The following is a 15,936-nucleotide window of genomic DNA, read 5'->3' on the forward strand; positions in this document are numbered from 1 at the left end:
TGCAAAGGAGAAACATCTGTCACTTGAGCTCAAGATCTATGCTGTGATTTCTTTTAAAAACCAAAAGTCTTCGCATGAAAGCATAAAATGCTTATGGGATATGTGCACACAGCTTCATGAAAATAAGCAGGTCTGTCTTTAAGATACACCCCAGAAATCAGTAAGGAAAATAATCTCAAAATATACTGAATCAAAGCTTAAACACCATACTTATCAAATAAGAAGATATTTGGAAGTATGTTTTAAATAGTTAATACTATACTAGTGCAATTAGGATCTGTGAATTGAGTTCAGTTGAATTTATTTACCCCTTAAAGATATAGATGTGATGTAAAATATCCAGCATTCAGTCCTTTAGGAAAATGAACACAATTTTAGAGAGAAATAAAGTTATTTCTTTAATCCCTATCAAAGATATTGTATTTTATATAATAAAAATAGTGTATCATGATTCAGCTACCATTTATGCATTTATAATAAAACACACTTTTTAGTGAATATCAACAATACCTCTAATATAACCAGTAGCTAAAAAGTCAAATCATTTGTATTAAGGATAAATCATCACCTGAGATTTTTACACTTGACTTGGCTCCTGTAGAACCAGAGAACTGAATTTAGTCCCATCCCTTCTTTTTGAAGAAAAGTCAACTATGTGCAAAGCTATTACTGAAACCAGCTGAAACTCAAAAACAAATACAGCTCTCTGAAACCTCATGAGTTGATTTGGGATACCAAATAATATTAGCACTGAAGTCAAGAGGAGTATAGTCCCTAGTGTCAGAGGGCTTTGTAACAGCATATTTGAAAGTCTTCAAGATTCATTTCTTTTTTTACTCAGATCATTGTTGTACATAATTCAATTCACAAATAGCACAAGCTCCACACTTGTCTGTAGGTCTCTAGGCAAGTTCCAGGGGCTACTATAACTTGAGACACATATTTTAAATATCTGTGTGTGTGTGTGTGTGTGTGTGTGTGTGTGTGTGTGTGTGTGTGTGTGAAAACTACCAAGTTGTTTCGATGCAATATATATTTCTGCATCAATTATTTCTGCAGAACTGTGGGAAGGCTGAAGACGGAGCCAGGGAAGAAACTCAGCAGCAGAGCATACACAAACAAGAGGCCACTTGGCTTCCTGCCATGAAACATGACATTCAATTATTTTAGTCCTTTTTCATGAGAGTTGCTCTTTTGCCAGCTCCTCCCCCACTCTACAGACCATTGCATTTCTGCATTTGGTGTACTTTGCCTGATTCAGCATACATGCGTGTCCCAAGAATCCAAGCTTTACTCATAAGTTCCAAATTCTCTCTGCAATAAGTTGCTAAAAACTAAAATTTCTGGAGTCTTATCTTGGCCTGCCCACTATTGGTATACAAACATGGCATTTCATTTAATGAGTTGAGAAAGAAACGAGCGTTCCACACGTTGCCTTTTCTACAGCTTTTATGTAAATAGAAATATCTTAACTTTGCCAAAATGCATTTGCATATGGAAGAGCATGACTCAGAGCATCTTTTCTAGGTGAGACTTCCTTCTCTCTCTTTTCTTAAGTATAAAATGAATGAGGCTGCCCTATAAGGTCAATCACTCGCCTCGATGTTCTAATTAGATGCTCCTGAAGGGGAGTGTAAAATAATCCTATCAATGGAATTTTCAAATACTTTAGCTCATCTATTTATTCTGACTTTTATTCCTCGAAGGAAAGCCAAATAAAGACAATTTCGTAAATACCCCAATTATATTTCTATAGGGGAAGCTGCCAGCTTCAACAGTTAGCTCTATAGGAGTAATGAATGCTAGGTATGACTTCAGAAGGGAGTAGCAGTCATCTTCACTGATGTGTTTGCCCACACCTGATGCCAGAGGAATGATCTCCATTTGCTGCAACACATCTTAGTTACTGGAGGAGAGAACAGCTAAGAATTCACCCCAAATAGTCCTCTTAACTCCCTTCATCTCCTTGCTTTCTTTACTTTATACATTCCACCCTGAAGTCCTCCACAGGTGCTGAGGCTCCATCAAAAACTATGAAACTTCCAGGGATCTAAAAGTGCTAGCATCCTGAGACGTCCAGAATGGTTACAGGCTCAAAAAGAAAAACCAATGGCCCTCCATCGCCATTGGTAGCCTACCCTCAAAATTCAAATGTGAGAAAAAGGAGGTGAGAGAAAGATGCACAGAAACCTACTTCAGACTGACTTGCTGGGTGAAGTGAAAAGAAGCAAGGTGTGTCCTGAGTTCTGGTCACCAGTTTTGAACGTGCAAAGAAAAGTGCGGAACCTGAGATGTGAACCTGGAAATGACAGGGAGGATGAAGAGGAAAAATATAACCACTTAAATGTTGTCCTAATTAACTGGTTTCTCCTTCCCAGTCATCATTGACATTAGGTGGTTCAAATCAGGGAGAGTTGGGATGAGGCAAAGACTAGAAGTAGTCAATTTTAGAAGAGAGTTGGCACCCACGCTAGATCTGTCTGGAGTAGTTGCAAGCATTTATCAAAGACTTTCAGTCTGTTCCCAACATTATCTCTCAAACCATCAGGCAGAAAAAAAAAAAAAACACAGGTAAAATGATGTCCTATTTTTATCTCACCTTCTTGTGACTTCTAGAAACCACTCAATTATCGTTGCCTTAATTAGTATTTTGAATAGATGTTAATGACCTAATGGCTAGAGCTGTGTCATTTCTGTAAACTCTATCTCAACTTCTCAAAATCTATTTAATGCAGCGCTTGGCACCAAAGACCCACCTTCTTGCCAACAACTGCAGATTATGCATTCGTTATGGGAGTTTGCCATTAGCTCTTTCCTCTGTTCCGGGCATATGTGGTTGCGTGTCACAAAACACAAGGGGTTCCGTGTAATAGATTTGAGTTTCCAGGAGGTTTCGGGAGTCTGAAGTGGGAGGGTGACACCTTTTCCCCACCCTTTCAACCGCTTCAATCAGAAGTGGCCTTGGGTAATGGGGTGGGAAAGGCTTCTAGGCACCAGTGGACCTGGGCTACATTGCAGTTTCCACGGACTGGGACTTCTATTGGTATACAAGTCCTGGAGAGCTGGTATCATATGTCTTTGATTTAAAAGACACCGAATGTCTTTCAGGGGATTTGGAGCCCTTAAAATGCATATTTATAAACAGACCGACATGGCTGTACGACAGAGCTAAGTTTATAACTAGAAATTCTCGACATAGTTCTTCCATAAGTTATGGGAGCGGAGCGCTTGCTGCTGTGAATAGCTGAAAGACCCAGCAAGCGTCTAATCTTTCCGTCTTTCCCGTGTTTATTAGGGTAAAGCATGATTTGAAAATACCTAGAGGTAAGATAGAGTAAAAAGGTGAGATCCCGCAAAATTGCCAAGCCAACAAACTCAATCTACCTCCCCCCACATGGAACAATCGGAAGAACACGGCATCTCTTTTTGTAAGCAAGACTTCCCACACACATTTCCTGGACCTTTCCTCCCCTCTTCCACTGGCTCCTGCTAAGGTGAAGCAACTCTGGCCTCACAGGGTAGAGAGTGCCTAGCTTGGAGTCTTGACTCCTTTTTCCGCTAACGCGCTGTACCCAGGGGGCTTTTCTTTGATTACTCTTGAGATTCGTCACTTTGCCTTTGGTGCTAAAGCTCCAGTGACAATTAAGAACTAATAGGAGGTGTTAAAAGGCAGAACAGTGTCCTGAGCAAATCTCCACAGGAGCCCCTCCTTGGGAGAACTGTCTGTGGTGGGCCACAGGCACTGCGAATATAAATGCTGCTCCTGACTCTTCTGCTCCGGTTCCGTTCGAAGGAATTTGCATTTTCATCGCCGGCCACGCCTTTGGCAGAGTGCAAAGCAGCAGTTCTGGCGCACACTGTGCCGGGAATCTTCCCAAGTTTGGCCAGGTTGGGCATCCAAGAAAATCTCACCTGTGAGGCGTGGGTCAGGAGAACTCCGAAGAACGTGGAAATCCGAACCCTTGCTAATGGGCATTCTTCTGAACTGGGCTAGGCCACCCGCTGCGGTAGGGATGCCCCAAGTGTCTATGACTTTTGCGAAAGTAACCTGGAGAAAATGACACCCGCTGGGAAGGCCTGTGATAGGAAAGGCCGCGCCAGGACCGGTGAGCAGAGACCTCCCTCGTCCACAGTTTGTAGGGGAGCTTCACCAAATTTGTAAGCTTCCGTGATCTATTGCAAATGGCTGCTTGTATGTGCCAAGGCAACGAACACTTTTCCCCCAGTCGCCCCGGGTTCCTCAGAAGCTGAAGTTGGGCACAAGGCCAAGCAGAAAGGTTTGTAGCTCTAAAGTGCTGTTTTCACACGCCCTAGCATCTCCTTCAGCTGGACCAAAGGTTCTGGGCCTGCAACCTTGCGTCCAACAGCAATCCTGGGAGCCACTAACCCACCCCTTTACCAAGGCGCTGCCCCAACGCTTGAAAACTGCGAGTAGTAACTGTTTTGTTAAAACACTCTGAAGGCCTTCACACACACACACACACACACACACACACACACACAGCCACACACACTCACAATACTTTGTGTGATGAGCCTTCCTCTGACCTCCAGTAAGAACGGGCTTTTATGAGGCACAAGTCTTTAGGAATTTTCTGAAGAAATAATTTTTGTTCTCAGTAATTAAGGCGTAAATTAAGCGAAGAGTTGGGGACACTGACTGGTATTGGCAAACTTCGGTCTTTTCAAGGACTCTTACAACCTCCCATTCCCACCCGATGCCACCCACATCCACAAGCCCCAGCATCCCACAGCAAACTTGGAGACCAGGGCCTTGGCTAGTGCTCCTGTAGCCAGGACGCCAGCCTTTTAGGTTAGAGGCAACCTCGGCCCCTCTACCACCAGCAACCCAGTTAACAGCTGCCGCTGTATCCGGCTTCTTGGGCTCAGATTAATGTGGATCTTCCACGTAAACGATTTACGGATGAAATAAAAGCTCTTTAGAGCAATACTTCCTTTCAAGTTCTTAAGATGCCTCTAAATCTTCTGGGAGTGAGTGGCTGGCGTGAGGGCGGGGAAGACAGCGGGTGTTGGGGGGTGGAGGGTGGGATGGCCCGGCAGGGCTCTGGGAGTGGAGGGTTAACCACTGTGCGTTCTCACCAGGCTCCTCTGCAATGCCAGTCCACTGTTGAGCCGATTACGTTTTCTGGATGTCGGGTCTTGTCTCTCCTGGCATTTGTCTGAAATGGAGCTGTCTGTCTGAACTAGGCCGGGGCGCGCCCTGCCCTGGGTGGGTGAGTAGGGAAGATGGGGGTGGGGTGGGGGAGAAGGGGGGCCCTGGGGTGGAGTTAGTCCCTGCCTATTTTCATATTCATTAGGGCTGGGAGGTTGCCGGAGGAGCCCAGCTGAGTTTCAAGATATAAAAGCAACTTCGGGTGTCCCTTCTGCAGCCGGGACGCATTAAGAGGCTGGGAGCAGGGCAGCTCCTGGCGTCGCGGGGCTCGCTTCCCTTTCCCTCCTCTCTGACCCTCCCTCCTCCCGCCCACTGCTCCCTCCTCCCTCAGCGCCCTCCAGCCTCCGCGCCCCGAGAAGCCGCGGACAGCCTTCCTGGATTATGGAGTTTCTGAGTGAGAAGTTTGCCCTGAAAAGTCCGCCAAGTAAAAACAGTGACTTTTACATGGGCACAGGAGGCGCGTTGGAGCACGTTATGGAGACCCTGGACAATGAGTCCTTTTACGGCAAAGCAACGGCAGGCAAATGCGTGCAGGCCTTCGGGCCGCTGCCGAGAGCTGAGCATCACGTGCGCCTGGACAGGACCTCGCCCTGTCAGGACAGCAGCGGTAAGTCACCCGGGGCCGGGCTCCAGCCCCAACCTCATCCTTTATCCTTAGTTCCGGGTGGCCGGGCCGGGGCTCTAACCTTAGCACCAGACTCAGCTGTCCTTCCCCAAAGTGCTCTGCGCTGCAAGGTCGTAGTGAAGAAATGGGGGAGCTTGGATCCAGACTGTGGGGGGACCAAAAGAGGCAGCCTGGGGCCCCGCACTTTCTCACGCTTTGGTACTCCTGCACCACACCCGGGTCCTGGGCTAAATCTTGAGCGACCCCCCCCCCCATCCTGCTGACCAAGAGAATCTAAAACTGAATGGGACCAGGAACCCAGTATAGGTAAAAAGATAGTATTTGAGTCAAGATAGCGCGCCTCCTTGGGATCCCCGCCCCGCCGGGATGCCAGGGCGCAAGGACGCAAAATCCATCACTTTACGTCACAGTGGTCTGGAAATCAAAAAATCTTTGAACTCTTTTAGGTGGGGAGAAAATAAAAACAAAACTGGTTTTAGTGTCTAAGACGTGATGATATTTTCATTGTAAAGATGGTGTATATATTCCTGTTGCTCTTTATTAGCTTGTGTGCATTCCCGATATGTATGAATTTTATTTACTTATTTATTGTGTTTGCAACCTGCACACACAAAATTCTTCTTAAACATCAAGTCACATTGGCTTTGAGCAAAGCCTTCCCGACAACATCATTCGGATTCGGATTCTGCGTTGTCTACTTTTATCTTACTCCACATAAAAATGCCACCTAAAGAGCCTTTTGGAATGCTTCTGGACAGAATCTTCAACTTTGAATGCCAGAGTCTCTCCCAAGTCAAAATGTTATCAAAACAAACCATCTATCTCTTTCTATCTTGTAGCCCAGTACAGACCTCTCATTTCACATCCCAACCGCTAAAACGGGTTTACGATTCCAAGAGGACTTTTCCTTATCAAAGTGTATACTCCACCCCTAAGCTGTAAGGTGCGGGCTGCGTTAAAATAACAAACGAATTAATTGTGAAATATTTACAACAAGCCTCCGCCTTCTATTTTAATGGAAGTTCAAATATCTGGCAAGGCATTTACTCTGTCGGCTGCTCAATCGTTCGATACTTTGTACGCAGGTTTTAAACGAATCTCATAGCCCACTAATTTTATTCAGTGCGGAGGGCGACTTTTGACTTGTTCGGTTGTAACAAAAAGAAATGCATACGCTAGAGAACACTATTACTGAAGTGGATTCAGTCGTTTATCTGGAAAGACTGGAACAGCTAATTTTTACATACAAGAAAGTTTTGGCTTCACGGCTGCATTTCGGCGGACGCGTCTGTGTTTTCGGTGTTTTCAGATGCGTGCCTGAAGCCATTTGAACTGACAGGATTTTTCCAAATGGTTTTATAGTGGCCTGCGCTGACTGTTAGATAAATTCCACAGTGTTTTTAAATTGTCGGGGAGAGGGGAGAGCGCAACGGTGACCGATTTGGAGTGCTTCATTAACTTTTAAGAGATCCTCTCACTGTTTGGAAGAGTTTTTAACGGTGAAACAATGAACAAAATGAACACGGATGGTTACCGGCTATGTCTGAGAAAAAAAGCCAGTCTTTCTCCAGTCCTGCCCCTAGCGTCTTGCGGCTTCCCCTCCCCCAACTCTAATTGCCTCAGTTCCCGGTTCAACTCTTGTCTGCTAAGACAAAACCTTGTTGTTCATCAGTCATAACCCTCTTCATATTTAATTTTACATCGCTTCTTCCTTTGCTTAAGATCAATGTCAATTTAAATTATATAGACAGTAAAATTCAATACATTTGTAGAACTCATGAAAAGGTTCTTCAAACTGTTATGGGGCGTCCCACCCCTCCCACCCAACCCCCACCCCTTTTTCAAGAAGCAAATGAAAAAAAGTACAATCAGTGGTTGGGAATTAGTGTTCTGGTTGGATTGCCTTTGTTTTTCTTACAAGACAACAACAACAACACAAACCCCCAATCGCTCCTGCTTCCTATGTTCATGGTATTTGTGAATTTTAGCGTTACAATTAGTTTCTTGTTCTATTGCTAGCCTGAACTCTCCGATCTCAAGAACATCATTGAAATTAAAATAACTCTTGACAGAATGCAAAATGCCGGTTTAAATTTTACTTTATTTTTGTAATTTTCATTTCTGAGCGTTCCTAAAGAAAATAAAACAAAAAAGACCTTCTGACCTAAGCAGACACGAGTTAAACGGAAGGGAAGTATGAAATATTTAAGGGATGCAAACGTTTTTAATGTAAAGATGGGTTGGTTCACTTAAATATTATACATTTCTATTAAAAACACTTTCAGAATTTCAGCTAAGAATTTTTTTTAAAAAAATTAGTAGATCGTTTTCTGCAGGAAATTTAAATTCAGACACTAGCTCAAATGTGTGAATTGTAACAGAAATCATATGTAATGGAAATCTCTGCTCAGCATCATTTTGTGGGGGGTGGGAGATCTAATGTTAGTAGATAGGTATTATTTAAACTTGAAGTGTCACTTTTTTGAAAATCACTAGTCTAATTTTGTCTTATGCACTAAATAAAAGTATGTGCTATATGTTTTAGACATATTTCAAAAGTCCTGGGGGTTTAGAATTTTTTTTAAGTCTGGGGAGCAAATTTTCACTTGACTATTTTAATCTGATTATAAATTATGTGCATATGCAGTACATTTGCCATATAAAACAGTTCTATGGACTTTGGCAAATCATTAGTCCGTGTACATATTTATAACTGTTTTTAAGCCTGATCAACAGTGAATTAATAATTATGCCTTGCACACCGTGTGATGATAGAATACTGGTGAGTCATTAGCAAACCTATTTCCTGGTGCTTGAAATTAGTTCGCATTAGTTACTTCATCAAAGTATCTTTCACTATCCTGAGAATTCCTGTTCTCCCTTCCGAGTACAGTAAACTATGGGATCACCAAAGTGGAAGGCCAGCCCCTTCACACCGAGCTGAACCGAGCCATGGACAGCTGCAACAACCTCAGGATGTCTCCGGTGAAAGGGATGCCAGAGAAGGGCGAACTGGATGAACTTGGGGACAAATGTGACAGCAACGTATCCAGCAGCAAGAAGCGGAGACACAGAACTACCTTCACCAGTTTGCAGCTGGAGGAACTAGAAAAGGTCTTCCAAAAAACCCATTACCCGGATGTATATGTCAGAGAACAGCTCGCACTGAGAACAGAGCTCACTGAGGCCAGGGTCCAGGTAGGTCCCGGATGGTGGCCTTTCAGGGAGGGCTAATATAAGAATAAGAAATCTTATTTGGACCAAAGTGATGTGTGAGCAAACTGGCCCATTAAATTTTCATTTTGCTTGTACTAATTTTGACCCTCACTAAGCTGAGGGACCAGAGCTATTCCAGAAACTTAAAAATGAAGTCATCGAAAAGACAGAATATGGTACCATATCTCTGATTAAAAAAGGATAAACTTAAAAGGCAAAACCCAAATTTCATAGTTACCTTTAGTTAGTAAGTAAATATATCTAAGTTATATCTTTGGTTTATTTTCAACTATTATGATTTTGTTTTTTAATTATATATGAATTATTGGCAGACTGTTCAAATACTAGCCCATAAATCTAAATCTTTATTTAGGTTGGAATTATTCTGATGGAAAAAATGAAATAATAATACTTACTCTAAATAATTATGTATAATAATAAAATTTAAGAAATCTAAAATGACTCATTTATAATTTTTTTGCCCCAACCATTTTAAATACATACCATTATATTTGTTTTTTAAGGTCTAGGTAAGTGTACATTTTTTTCAGAGTAATTACTAACAATGTACTTTAAATATTTTTATGTACTTGATTATATTTCTTAACTATTTAGTCAAATCATTAAACCTTAAGTTGTGATACATGTAAGTTCTTGTAAAAAAGAATTAAAAGAAAAGTTTATACTGGATAAAATGTTACTTGCCTTCTCAGCAGTATTTTATTGTGGCTAAAGCTGATATTTTTTAACTATACTTTATCAGTTGTTAAGTAATAAGTACAAATCTGAAAGGCAGCAATAATTCAGAAGGCGTTTTTTCTTTATATATACTTTTTCCGCATTATTGAATTCCTTCTCTCTTCAATTATTGAAATAGAAAGATGAACAAATTTTGATTTTTTTTTCCTTTGTTAATGAAGTTAGTTTTACTTGTATGGTCCATTTGTCATTTCTGACCACATGGGGTGAGCCGGGGACAACAGACAGAAGGTTATGCTTAACATTCTTGAAGCAAGGGGTGATTCTATCTTAAAGTTTGCACTAATGAAGAACGTTGGAACTGTCTAGTATTAACAGCAGTCTTGCATGTGATTTTGGCCCATGACTGTTATTTAAATTAGTTATACTTGTTACCATAGAAAAATATGTTTACATGCAGACTGATTAGCTGTTGCCTGCATGTTTCCCCTTCAGGACAGATCCGTATCTGTTTGAGGACATACAGATCGAGCCAACCTGACCCGTATTAGTGCAGGTTATGCATTTTACAGGAGTGTGGAAATCGATGCCCATTTTAAAGACTGTCACAGAGCAGGGGAGGAGACAGAAAGCTTTTCAGTGCAGTCTTTGTGCTTCACAGAAAACTATGTGCTCTCCCCATATTTCCGCATAGCCCAGTAATGATGGGAACTATTTGATACTAGCAATGCAACTTGGGAATAATACTTAACAGGTAGCTATTAAAAGACTTGTGATTTCAGAACACAATTCAAACCATAATCTGCAATCTATGTGTAGGCCTTGAACCGACTATTAATAGACAGCAAATGCTGTGATGGTATAAAATATACAAAATTAAAATTTGGTATTTGAAAAGCTTATGCAAATTTCAAGTAAAATTTTGTGAAAAAAATTTGTAATTTATATTTATTTATACTTGATTTTCAATGTCTTTCTAAACCATTTAGAGTCTGCATGTAGTTATATAAAGAAGACTGAGTGGTTCCTGAACGCTGCCTAGATGGTGTTTACTCAAAACTATCAAAGTTTTTCACTTAAAATAAAATTTTCTGTTTCTCCTTTTAGAATACTGCAATATTAGAATTTTAAAAATTCAAGAGCAAGACCTGAGAAGTAAGGATTCCTCTCAGGGATACCGTTGTGTGAAGGAGGATTTCTAAGACATAATCTGAGAAACCGTAAAAGGCATTTAATGACCTGGGAGAAGCAGATGAACTCACAGGCATTCGTACACATGGTTCTGTCTGCCTCATTGATTTTACAATCTACAAGTGTTTTAATCGGGTCTAAGAAGCACAGTTATGTGTTTTAAAACCACAGTTTAGCGTCAGCTGATTGTACTTCACGGGTCAGCCCTACGATACTCCACAGAATATGCCACCTTATTTTCCTGTTTCTAAGTAATCAAGGTATCATTGTTTCCAATCATTTTAGACAAAATAGCAGTCTTTGACTTTTGTAAGATCATTTAAGTATAATTTCATCTCAGGAGTGTCTTCTGTTTATGACACATTTTCAAGAAAATTTGTCCATAGGCAAAAATCATAATTGGGTTATGAATTGGCTGGAGGAAAAAAAAGGATGGATATATATATATATATATATATATATATATATATTAGCAAGAATGACCATATGCACAAATTCCTTTTTTTATTTCCACAAATAAAAACACAGGCACAGATACATAAAATAGCTTGTCTAGAACCCTACTTTTTCTACTAAGTTACATTACCTCTTGGACATACCATGCCTCCTATCAGAATACAAGACAACACGAAACATGTGAATCCTGTTCTGATGAAAAGAAATTCCTTTGCTGTCATTTTGTACTGACTTAGTTTTCCTTTCTGGCATGAAAATTTTAATGTCAAAATTTGCTTTACCGAATATTCTTCAGCTAAAATTATACTCTTTTAAAAAAAACCACTAGGTTTGGTTTCAAAATCGAAGGGCCAAGTGGAGGAAAAGAGAACGTTATGGCCAAATCCAGCAAGCTAAAAGCCATTTTGCTGCCACCTACGACATATCAGTTTTGCCAAGGACTGACAGCTACCCACAGGTATGGTCAATGGCACAGAGGCTCATCAAGGAGAGTGGGTGTGACTTCACTCAGAGGGTGACCTTAGGGTTTACTAGATCTAGAACAATAGTGAAGAGTAGAACTTTGCCCTCCAGAAAACTCATGCTTAACACATTTTTATTTACTAAATGATTTATTAATTTTTTTGTTTCTTTCTTTCAGAGTCATTCACTAAAAAATATTTCATGATCTGTGTGCCCTTTGGGAATTTTTGGGGGAGGTTGTTATAAATTGGAAAAAAGAGAAATATTATTTAATGATACGTCTTAATTTCATTGAACATTTTAATTATCCAGGCTATTTTCGTTCATTAGATTTAAAAAAAATGTGTTGCCTGTCATAAAATCTCCCTGGCCATAATTTTGTGCAAAATACAAAATGGCTGCTGTCAAATGTGACCTTTTACTTCTCAAATTTTTAAAAAAACTTATTTTTTTTACCAACCTATTTTTTTCAGATTTGATGTCATTCATTGTTTCATGAGCACATTCAATACTTTACAATCTGGAGACATGTGTATAAAAGTCATCATCCATAAGATGTTTTTTATAATGGGAACACTCTAATCACAGCTCATAAAAACATTTGTATTTCTTTTTCTCACTTTTTAATCAATAACGTTTCTTCTTTTTCACACTTTGCATATACATGCCTGTGTTTTCTCATCTTCAAATCTATCATATTACATATTTTAAATATGGAATATTGGTATTCTGTGCTGCTTTGTTGATGCTTGAGAGGGGTGATGGGGATTGTCTGGAGAAAACTCTGTGTTGTTTTATACCTTGTTACTTATTGAAACATGCTTTGTGAGACGCTGCTAGGGAAGCAATATGAGATGTATCCTGGATAAACATTTTGATACTCCAGGAACAAGTTTATCTCAGCTTGGAATGTGAGAACAGCCATTCTGTTCAACTGTAAATTCTCACCTCCCCATGTGAGTTCAGTCCTCTAGTGATAATATTCTTTTGTCTTTAAAAATTCCTTTGAAAAGGATTTGGGAAACTTCACATTTGCATATAATTCTTTAAATTTATTGTGTCCCTTTGCACATTAAAAAAGAGTGTCAGAGAATGCCAAGTTTAGCTCCCTCATGTAAGGAAAAACAAGCCTAGCTGTGCCAAGGAGTTGGCCCATGAATACATGAATGGTTTCCTACAGGGCAGGCAACGAGCAACTGCCATGGCTCAGGCTATCCCCAGTAGGATTCAAGAGGCCAGTATTATGGAAATGTTTTGAATTATTGCCACATTCCTCCATTAGTATATCTTATGTCCTTTCAAACTTATCTGAAATCAGTTACCTTACTACTTCCTGGTTTAAACCATGGCTATCATTTGCTTTCTTATGGCCAGAGAGCTTGGGAAATTTCATTAACCTCATATTTTTCACGTGACAGTTGATTTCTTAACAAAATATTATGAAGACATTTCTACTACCGATTGTAAGCTCTGCCATATTTTATAGTTTTTATCACTTCCTGACCCTTGTGTACTGTCCAGGCCATGTCCTAAATGGGTTAAATAAGGACTTATTTAGCCAAAGTAACAGCCATCTATAATGGATATTAATTTTCTTTATTTCTCTCATAGGAAATATGGGGCAGTGAAATAGGATTATACATTTACTTTCACTTGTGATAAAACCCAAATTTAACCAGAGTCATCTTTGGCTCATTTGCACAAGATCTTTCTGAAAACATATTATTTAAACAATTTATTAGAATGCTATATTCATATTACATCATTCCTACCTTACCCTCCAGTTCCTCCCAAGTCCCTCATTCACTCTCACAATCTTATTGAGTTTTTATTGTTGCATTTATTCACACACACGGACACACACACACACACACACACACACACAAGCACACACGCATGAACAAAGCTTACTGAGACCATTAATTTTGCTCATGTGTATGGTGGTTTAAGGCTCATCTTAACTCATTTTTCAGCACACTGTCTTTCCTGGGGACCACATTTAAGTCTTGGAGCTACCAGCTACATAATCCTAAAAGAGCCATGAGTTTCATTGGTAGAATCTGTGATTTTCTTTAGGGAGGCAGGGAATGTATCCCAAGCCAGCAAAATAATCAATAATTGGGACAGTACATAACTCATATCATTTTGAAGCTATTAACTTTGAGATTTTAGAAGGCCAAGGTACCAGCTGTCGAACTGTTTTCAAGTAGAACTTAAACAATTGTTCAGTCAACAGTTCTTGACTGAAATCCCTCATTTTGAATACTGCTGGTTGTCTTCATTGCTTTGCCTTCGAGGCCTAGTTATATTTCCTATTTTGTGTTCCTGGCTGCCGGTTACTGTGTCTTTGGTTCATCTTTCTTATTTGCCGTTTCATAAAACATTTGGAATTGGGCCTGGCACCAATTAAAATCTTGGGGCGAGTCTAACACACTGACTAACCGTCTTTTCTTCTCGCGTTATTTTGTCATTGACTTATTGTATCTCACAGCTTTGAACATCAGTTAATAGATACGCTAGCCTCATAGCTAAGGCAGGAAGAGAATAATGCATGCCCAGGTGTACACCGAATAGTTTTATTTTTCAATTTCCACAAATTATGGGAATTTTATTCTTATTCTCCTTGAAACTTCCATGCCATTTAAATAAATTGGCCATACTATAGTATGGGAATACAGAAGAATTGTGCTAAATTTGTTTTGCCAGAGAAATTAATAAATGCTTATATAATGAGCACTGTGACAACCTCTCATACTATCCTATCTTACTGGTAAACCATTTATTTTTTTTCTATATGGTTAGAAATTCTGGAATGAAGCATATGTCACAATAAAACTGGCAAAAGCCAGGGTAGAATTCTTCTTCAACATAAAGAACAGAATAGATTTATTCTAGTTTCCTTTAAAAAAAAATCTGTGAAAATTAGGTCTCCCAAGCTTTAGCCTAAAGGAAATGTTTTCCTCTCTTGAAAATAGAAACATACAACAGGAGAAATAGGCACTGAAATAGAACCCAACAACTTAGCGTAATAAAGCATTGCATTTGGTACTGTTACTAATTACAGGGCGAGGGGAATGTACAAACTGCAAAAAAAAAGCTGAAAACTGGAAAATGTTGGAGGCAGGGCAGAAATAAAGAACTAACAATTTGGCAGGGAAGCAAAGCCATACGCAGAAATACAGGAAAAACAAAAACGGTTTAAAATGTAGTCTTTTAAAGTAGGCAAAAATCACTGTATTTAACAGAAAGACGTCTACATAGGACATAAACGGTAACTAACACTTGTATCATGCTTTAAAGACTTTTATTTCAATTGGTTTTTATTAATTTTTTAGTAGCAATATCACTCTAGAAATATCAGTAATAATGAACAAACCAGGTTTACTTTAACCCAGGCAATTCGGTTCTTTCTTGTCATAGTCTCGTGTGAGGCCATGTCATCTGAGGCTAGGCACCAAGGACTATGTTTGCAATCTTGTCTTCTAAATTTATCTCATAATAAAGCAGTCATTTTTGTCATCTATGTGACTTTCTTCTTGCAAAGCAAAATATTTTTTCATCTTCAAGTTAGTAGAACAATATCGCAAAATATTTTCAAACATGTTGAATCCATTTGGATTGTGATAAGTTCTTTTTTTTTTTTAAAAAAAAATCTGCTTATCTTTTGTTGCAAATGAACAAGATGAGCTGGATAATGTCTAGAGTCACATACATTAGGATAACATTTTTTTTTTTATGTGTTGAAGACAGTTTAAACTAAGCATAGCGGCCCAGACCTATAATCCCAGCACTGAGTAGCACATGGAAGCCAAATGAACACGAGTTCAAGGCCATCTTTAGCTGTGAGTTTGAGGTCAACCTAGACTTCAAGAAACCCTGTTCCAACCAATCAACCAATCGATCAACCAACTACTACACATACGTTAAACCAGGCATAGTGCACACACCTCTAATTGAGGAGGCAGAGATCATAGGATCTCTGTGAGCTCAAAGCTGGAGAACTGGTTTGGTAAGAGCCTGAGATTGATTCCCAAGCATCCAAGACTGAGGACTCACCGGTGCCAGTGATGTGGGCACCTGTCCTCACATGTACATGCCTTCACACAGGGACCCA

General features: G+C 39.8%; 1 protein-coding gene across 1 annotated transcript in view; it reads left to right on the top strand.

Moving 5' to 3' along the window:
• Window positions 1-5,539: 5,539 nt before the first annotated feature.
• Window positions 5,540-15,936, top strand: part of Alx1 (ALX homeobox 1) — a 17,397-nt gene continuing 7,000 nt past the window's right edge. The window contains exons 1-3 of the mRNA XM_005358110.2: window positions 5,540-5,780; window positions 8,692-8,996; window positions 11,689-11,817. Of these exons, the coding sequence (XP_005358167.1) occupies window positions 5,555-5,780; window positions 8,692-8,996; window positions 11,689-11,817 (660 nt within the window). The 5' untranslated portion in view covers window positions 5,540-5,554. The remainder of the gene's footprint in view (window positions 5,781-8,691; window positions 8,997-11,688; window positions 11,818-15,936) is intronic.

The sequence above is a fragment of the Microtus ochrogaster genome, chromosome 24, assembly GCF_000317375.1.
Source record: "Microtus ochrogaster isolate Prairie Vole_2 chromosome 24, MicOch1.0, whole genome shotgun sequence".
Taxonomy (NCBI): Eukaryota; Metazoa; Chordata; class Mammalia; order Rodentia; family Cricetidae; genus Microtus; species Microtus ochrogaster.